General features: G+C 35.6%; 1 protein-coding gene and 1 pseudogene across 1 annotated transcript; both read right to left on the bottom strand.

Annotated features, from left to right (window-relative positions):
* Window positions 1-177: 177 nt before the first annotated feature.
* LOC137240570 (putative nuclease HARBI1) lies at window positions 178-2082 on the bottom strand. The gene is made up of 4 exons (XM_067767031.1): window positions 1843-2082; window positions 1337-1772; window positions 1134-1275; window positions 178-885 (listed from the first exon to the last, which is right to left on the bottom strand). The coding sequence occupies exons 1-4, from the start codon at window positions 1962-1964 to the stop codon at window positions 512-514; spliced, it is 1074 nt and encodes a 357-aa protein (XP_067623132.1). The 5' UTR covers window positions 1965-2082; the 3' UTR covers window positions 178-511.
* Window positions 2083-4602: 2520 nt separating this feature from the next.
* LOC137239368 (putative nuclease HARBI1) lies at window positions 4603-6270 on the bottom strand (annotated as a pseudogene).
* Window positions 6271-6614: the final 344 nt, after the last annotated feature.

Below are 6614 nucleotides of genomic sequence, written 5' to 3'. Positions count from 1 at the left end.
AGTTTTGTAGCCCATTTAATTTTATTCTAACAGTTTGCAAGTTAGAACTCTCAAAAAATTTTCCCTGAATTTTTAGAATTTGTTTTTGGCAAGGGTGTTGAGTGTTTTCTTCCATACAAAAGTAAATTTAGTTTATGAGTTGTATGGAAGAAAACAGTCAAACACCCTTGCCAAAAACAAATTCTAAAAATTCAGGGAAAATTTTTTGAGAGTTCTAACTTGCAAATTGTTAGAATAAAATTAAATGGGCTACAAAACTGCATACTCGAAAATTATCTGAAAATTCTGCCAAAAAAGTTGAAAATTGTGCTGTCCGTTTCTGAAAGTTTGACCAATTATTCTGAACTTTGTGTAAACTTTGAAAATTGTATCAATGTGGTTTCTGTTATTGAATAAGCTATATTTTAAACGAAAATTAGTAAGCACTCCTCAATAAGTATATCCATCTTCAATTTTGTCCCTATTATTTTTCTGTATATGGCCTATTCTATTATCGAAAAAGTGTTGGCTTTTACACCAAAGCATCAGCTATCTGTCTTCTACGACGCTCTCCTGGTGTACCGTTGCCATCTTCATTACTTGGCTCCGAAGGAAAAAGGGCATCAGTAAAAATGTCTGCTTCGTCTGGGTCACTAATTCTAAATTGCTTGCAAATATTGTGCAAAGCACAACATATGTTAACAATTGTTTTAACTTTATCCGGATCGTAGCGCATTTTATTATCGCTAAGGAGGCATCTGAAACGGCATTTCAAAACTCCGATGGTACGTTCAATAATGTTTCTACCTTTCGCATGTTTCTTATTAAAAAGTGATTCCCTAGTTCCAGACTGTGCAATGCGAAAGGGTGTAAGTAAGCATGAACTCAGCGGGTATCCGGAATCACCTACAAATTATAAGTACAATTATATTTTGCTTATTATTATTATATTATGACGCCACAGTTAACTATGGACTCACAATTCTATTTCAGATATTTAGCAAAATTTTTACTGTCAAATAAGCTAAAGGTAACCTTTGCTAGTTAACTAGAGGTTAACTCACCAAAGTTAGGCGGTTAAACTGTAGTAATCTCAGCTTGAAAATTGAAAATCGATAGTTAACTCTCTATCCAGCAAAAGTAGGTAAACTTGCCTAAGTAAATAGAGTTATCGCCGCTTAGCTGATTATCCTCTAAATAAGTTTTTAATGTGCTATTGTTCCACACAAAGGAATCATGTGTGGAGCCAGCATATCTGGCATCCACATACCGGATGGTCATGTTATGGTCGCAGGCCTGGAATGTATAGACAATTTATTATCAACGATATTGAAGTATTGAAAACTTTAAAACTTACAATCATCGCATTAATGCTGTAAAACCCTTTCCTATTCAGATAAAGGTGTCGATTTTCACTGGGAGCATAAATGCCAATATGTGTGCCATCAACACACCCAATCACGTTCGGTATTCCTGATTTGATGAAGAACTTCCTTTTTGCCTCCTGCTTCTCTTCTTCACTCATTTCTATATTTATTGCCGCCGTACAAATAACTCTCTCTAAAGTAGGCAGCATCTCCTTTAAAACGAGGGAAACTGTGGGTTGAGCAAGTCCCAACTGGAACTCGTTTCCTATGGCTTGCTGGTAACTGCCATGGGCAAAAAAACGAAGTGCGCAACAAAGTTTTAGCATAGGGGTTACAGACGACGACAGGCGGCAGTGAAAATTGTCCTTAATTTTGTCCAGGACATGCATGAAGGCATCCTTGCTAAGCCGAAAATTCGCAATGAATCTATAAACACATTTACATTGAAATACAATTTTCCATATATACTTCAAGAACCAAACTGCACTAAACTTACACTGTTGGCGGAAGCTCCATGGGATTGGAGTAATCCCTTATAAAACGCCTCTGACGAAGAAGGCTAGCTCGCTGTTCGACATTGTAACTTTCTTCGAAAAAAAGATCTATGTTGGAAATCATCGCTTTATTTTATTTATCTTTATATTAATTTATTACACTTTTGTTTATGCACATATAAATAGATATATTGTAAACACATCAAAACATATGTAGTAAGTGACAGAAACGTCAAATTCGGATGAACTTATTCAATTTGTTTGAATGGCAACATCACAAAGCAGGCGAAAAAGTTCATTCGCCACTCACAATGCAAATTTTAGATGTGTTCGCTAACCTGTTCGACTCGCCAAATATATTCGCTTCGCAAGTGACAATATGCGTATAAATAATGGTTAGTCAGCATATACGCATATTGTCAACTTGCGAAGCGAATGAAAATTTTGTCGAATTTCGCGGTCTCGAATTGCGAGATGCGAATCGTTAGCGAATTCGCCAAAAAAAAAGTCGAACGAGTGACGAAGATGAATTTGTCGAATTGCCACAAGCGAAAAAATCATATTCGCTTCGCCAAATCTGTCAAAATTTGTCGAATGCTTATTTTGTTCGCGCTTGAAAATAGAAAAGGACGTATTGGCATTTATTTGAATGTTTTCAATTGAAAAAAGTAAATAAATTGAATAAATAGTTAAAAGTGAGTAATTCATTTAATTAAATTGAGTTATTGGTTTGAATAAATGAAGTTTTCAGAATGAGAAGAACAACGCCGCAGCAATTCCAAAAGCTGGTCGAGCTGATGGAAAATAATCCAGACGTCGCCAGAGGCATGGGGAATTTTGGAGAGACCAGGAGGAGCAGGGCAGAATTGTGGGACCATTCCGCCACGGATCTTAACTCCATAGGTCCTCCAATCCGTAACGGGCGCGAGTGGAACAAGGTAAGAAGAATAGACCTGCACGAATAATACAAAAGTATACATCGCAGAATCGTGGTATCGTAGCATCGTACGGTTACTGACTGGAGTTACTTTTGATACTTAAGGCTGTTTTACACGAGTCGAATTACTGATGGTTTTTTGACTCCCAACTCAATTCAACCATCATATACAAGTAGGCACTTTGTTTGAGAAAATTTACCAGGAAATCGACTCGAGTAAAGCAGCTTTACCTGCTAACGTATCTATTCGGGTATGTTACTGGCATTGTGAAGGGTGCTGAGATGGGCTCTAGGTTTGGTTAGATCCTAGCTCCGAGCCACCGCCTACTATTTTTCTGATAATACCCGATAAGATACTTAACCAGTTAGTTTCAAAAGTAACCGTACGATATCACGATGCAAGTTTCCAAAGTAACTGACAACGTGATAATCGTCAGAAGCGTTACTTAGTTATATACCCGAACCATCGTATCCGTGCAGGCCTCTAGTAGTAACTGAATTGTATTCTGCGTGTCAGTCCATACTTACCAATATATTTGTCCTAGGTTTGGTTAGATTATAAGTTGAAGCTTAAAAAAAAGGTTTCACCAAACCGCAGCGAGACCGTAGCCACTGGAGGAGGACCGTACGCCCAGCGAAGTTTATCTGCGCTAGAGAGATCCGTGGATGAGCTACTGAACCTCCAAGAAGCCGCCAGCCCGACAGGAGAGTCCTTTGGAACCAATAATCCGGGTGATAACGGGGGTGAGAGTGACAACACGAGTGAGAGCGAAACCGAGGGTGAAGAAGATCCTCGAGACTTAAATATCACTCAAAGTTCATCGACTCCCCGTCCGGGGATGACACTGGAGGATCGCGAAAATATGCGCTTGAAGGCACTTGAAAAGCAGGGAGAAATGCAAAAAACCCTTTGCGAGGAAATTACAAAAAGACAGAAAAATTAGACGAAATGGCAAAATATGCTAGAAAAACGTACGAACTCAAAAAAGACAAAATAAAACTATTGAAAAAGAAAGAAGAGAGAAAAAAGGAAGAAAGTGTTGAAAGAAAAAGACAACAGAAAGAAAAAATGGAGATGAAAATGAAGGAGTTGGAACTGAAAACCTTGAAATATAATCTAAGGAAATAATAAAATCGTCCAACTACTTTCAGTTTCATTTCTATTTTTTCTTTACGTGACTGAATTTGTGTTTATTTTTATTTATCTTATTTTCTAATGAAGTACTGAATTAATATGTGATTTATTTTAAACTAGTTTTTAAGTGTAATATACTCCAGTTCATAATTATAAGATCACCCATATTGACATGTTCTAATTTTTTTTAACATTTCGTATTAGTTTTAATTTTTTGCTAATGGGATTCCAAATTAAGACCCTTTAAATCGACACTCCAAACTTTGTGAACATTTTGTAAAAGTTAAAAAAGGTTTTGAAATATCTTGAAAAATTTTTCAAATATTTCAAACATCTGAACCGAAGTTATATTTCTGTATCCCATTAAATTATAACTCTTAAGGCCGACTCGCCGAACGGCTCAGATCTATGTTAGTTTTTAAAATTATTTACTGGAGACATCATATACTTTTATATGAAGGAAAGTTTTATGGGCTACAAAAAGATATTTTCAGTTCTGAGGTTTGAATTATTAAAAAGAAATTTCAAATTTCTAAAAACGTCTTTTAACCTTTAAAAATATCGACAAAGTTTAGATCGTATATTTGTGCACGACTCCTATTTTGGTATTCTATTAGCAAAAAAAAATTAAATAAACGAAATAATACAAAAAAATAGAACATGTTAATATGAGTGGCCTTATACTTATGAAATAAGCAGCAATAACCTAATACGCATATCGTCAACTAAAAAGTCTGAAATAAATATTTGATTTTTATTTATTTACTTGTAGTAATAATATATATGTACCTTCACCATTTTATAAGTCTGAATTGAATTGTTGATTTTTATTAAATAAAGAAATAAAAATTAAGCAAATGTCCATTTTATGATTTCAATTTAATCTTATTTCTATTTAATTCATAGGAATTTCAATAAAATCTTCATATTTTAAAATTTGTATTTTTTTGCTTTTAGCTTGGGAATAAAATACAGCTAATAAAACTTCAAGTTCATTACGGAGAATAAAAATAATTTCGGTACATTCCTTAGCTCACTAGCATCACTGTATTCAAATACAAAATATAGGTATAAATTAATACTGTTGTCCATTAAAACGGCCCTACTCGTTTTACAGTAAAGCATCAGCTATTTGTCTTCTGCGACGCTCTCCTGGTGTACCGTTCCCATTTTCATTACTTGGCTCCGACCATACAATGGCGTCAGTAAAAATTTCTGCTTCGTCTGGGTCACTGATTCGAAACATCTTACAAATATTGTGCAAAGCGCAACATATGTTTATAATGGATTTAACTTTGTCAGGATTGTAGCGCATTTTTCCGAGGAGGCATCTGAAACGGCATTTCAGAACTCCGATCGTACGTTCTATGACGCTTCTACCTTTTGCGTGCTTCTTATTAAAAATTGATTCCCTAGTTCCGGACTCTGCAAGACGGAAGGGTGTTAGTAAGTAGGCACTCAGCGGGTACCCGGAATCACCTACAAATAAGTATATTTTTTTTAACATTACGTCATAAAAAGTAAGGATATTTGGACTTGATTCGTTACTCCGTTAGTCGATAGTTTTGAGTAACGAGCTAAGTCTTAATACCCCGATTATATTTGTGTTGATGTAACTAGCAAAATAACCTAAATAAATAGAGTTATCGCCGCTAATGCCGCGATGCATATTTTCCAAATGACTTTTTAAGGAACTATTATTCCACACAAACGAATAAGTGTTGAACCAGCATATCTAGCATCCACAAACCGGATATTCATGTCATGATCGCAAGCCTGAAATATACAATTTACTAACAACAATATTTTATGTATCCATGTCTTGACAACTTACAATCATCGCATTTATGCTAAAACCCCTTTTCTATTCAGATAGAGGTGTCTATTTGCGCTGGGAGCATAAATCGCAATATGCGTACCATCAACACAGCCAATCACGTTGGGTATTCCTGACCTGATGAAAAATTTGGTCTTTGCTTGTTGCTTTTCCTCTTCTGTCATTTCGGTTTTTATCGCCGCCCTGCAAATTTCTCTCTGCAAAATTGGCAGTATCTCCTTTAAAATGAGGGAAACTGTAGGTTGCGCAAGTCCCAAATGAAAATCATTCCCTACAGCTTGCTGATAACTGCCATGGGCAAAAAAAAACGGAGTGCGCAACACAATTTTAGCATTGGCGTTACAGATGATGACAAGCGGCAGTGAAAACTATCCTTGATTTTGTCCAGCACATACATAAATGCATCTTTGCTTAGCCGGAAATTTGCTATGAATCTAAAAACACACAAAAAATACACAAAAACTTTACATATTTTGAATAACCAATATGCACTGCACTTACACTGTGGACGGAAGCTCCATGGGATTGGAGTAATCTCTTATAAAACCCCGCTGACGAAGAAGATAAACTCGCGGTTCAACATTTTAATTGTCTTCGAAAAAAAGATCAACGTAACATTTTTAACTTTATTTATTACTATTTAATAAACTTGTTTTTACATTTCTGTTTGTGCACAAATAAATAATAAAAACAGATGACAGAAACGTAAAATTCGGATGAACTAATTAAATTTGTTTGAATGGCAATGACACATGGCAGTCGAATAAGTTCATTCGCCACTCACAATGCAAATTTGATGTGAATTCGCCAATCTGTTCGACTCGCCAAATATATTCGCTTCGCAAGTGACAATATGCGTAATAAT

The sequence above is a fragment of the Eurosta solidaginis genome, chromosome 1 (genome assembly GCF_040869045.1).
Source record: "Eurosta solidaginis isolate ZX-2024a chromosome 1, ASM4086904v1, whole genome shotgun sequence".
NCBI classification, from domain to species: domain Eukaryota; kingdom Metazoa; phylum Arthropoda; class Insecta; order Diptera; family Tephritidae; genus Eurosta; species Eurosta solidaginis.
The sequence above is the reverse complement of the archived record's forward strand: the minus strand, read 5'-3'. Positions and strand labels throughout refer to the sequence as shown.

Coding starts and splice junctions, on each gene's coding strand:
- LOC137240570 (XM_067767031.1), bottom strand. CDS start 1,964: ATGATTTCCAACATAGATCTTTTTTTCGAAGAAAGTTACAATGTCGAA. Junction 1,773..1,842: donor ATGGAGCTTCCGCCAACAGT/GTAAGTTTAGTG, acceptor ATGTGTTTATAG/ATTCATTGCGAATTTTCGGC. Junction 1,276..1,336: donor ACAGCATTAATGCGATGATT/GTAAGTTTTAAA, acceptor TATACATTCCAG/GCCTGCGACCATAACATGAC.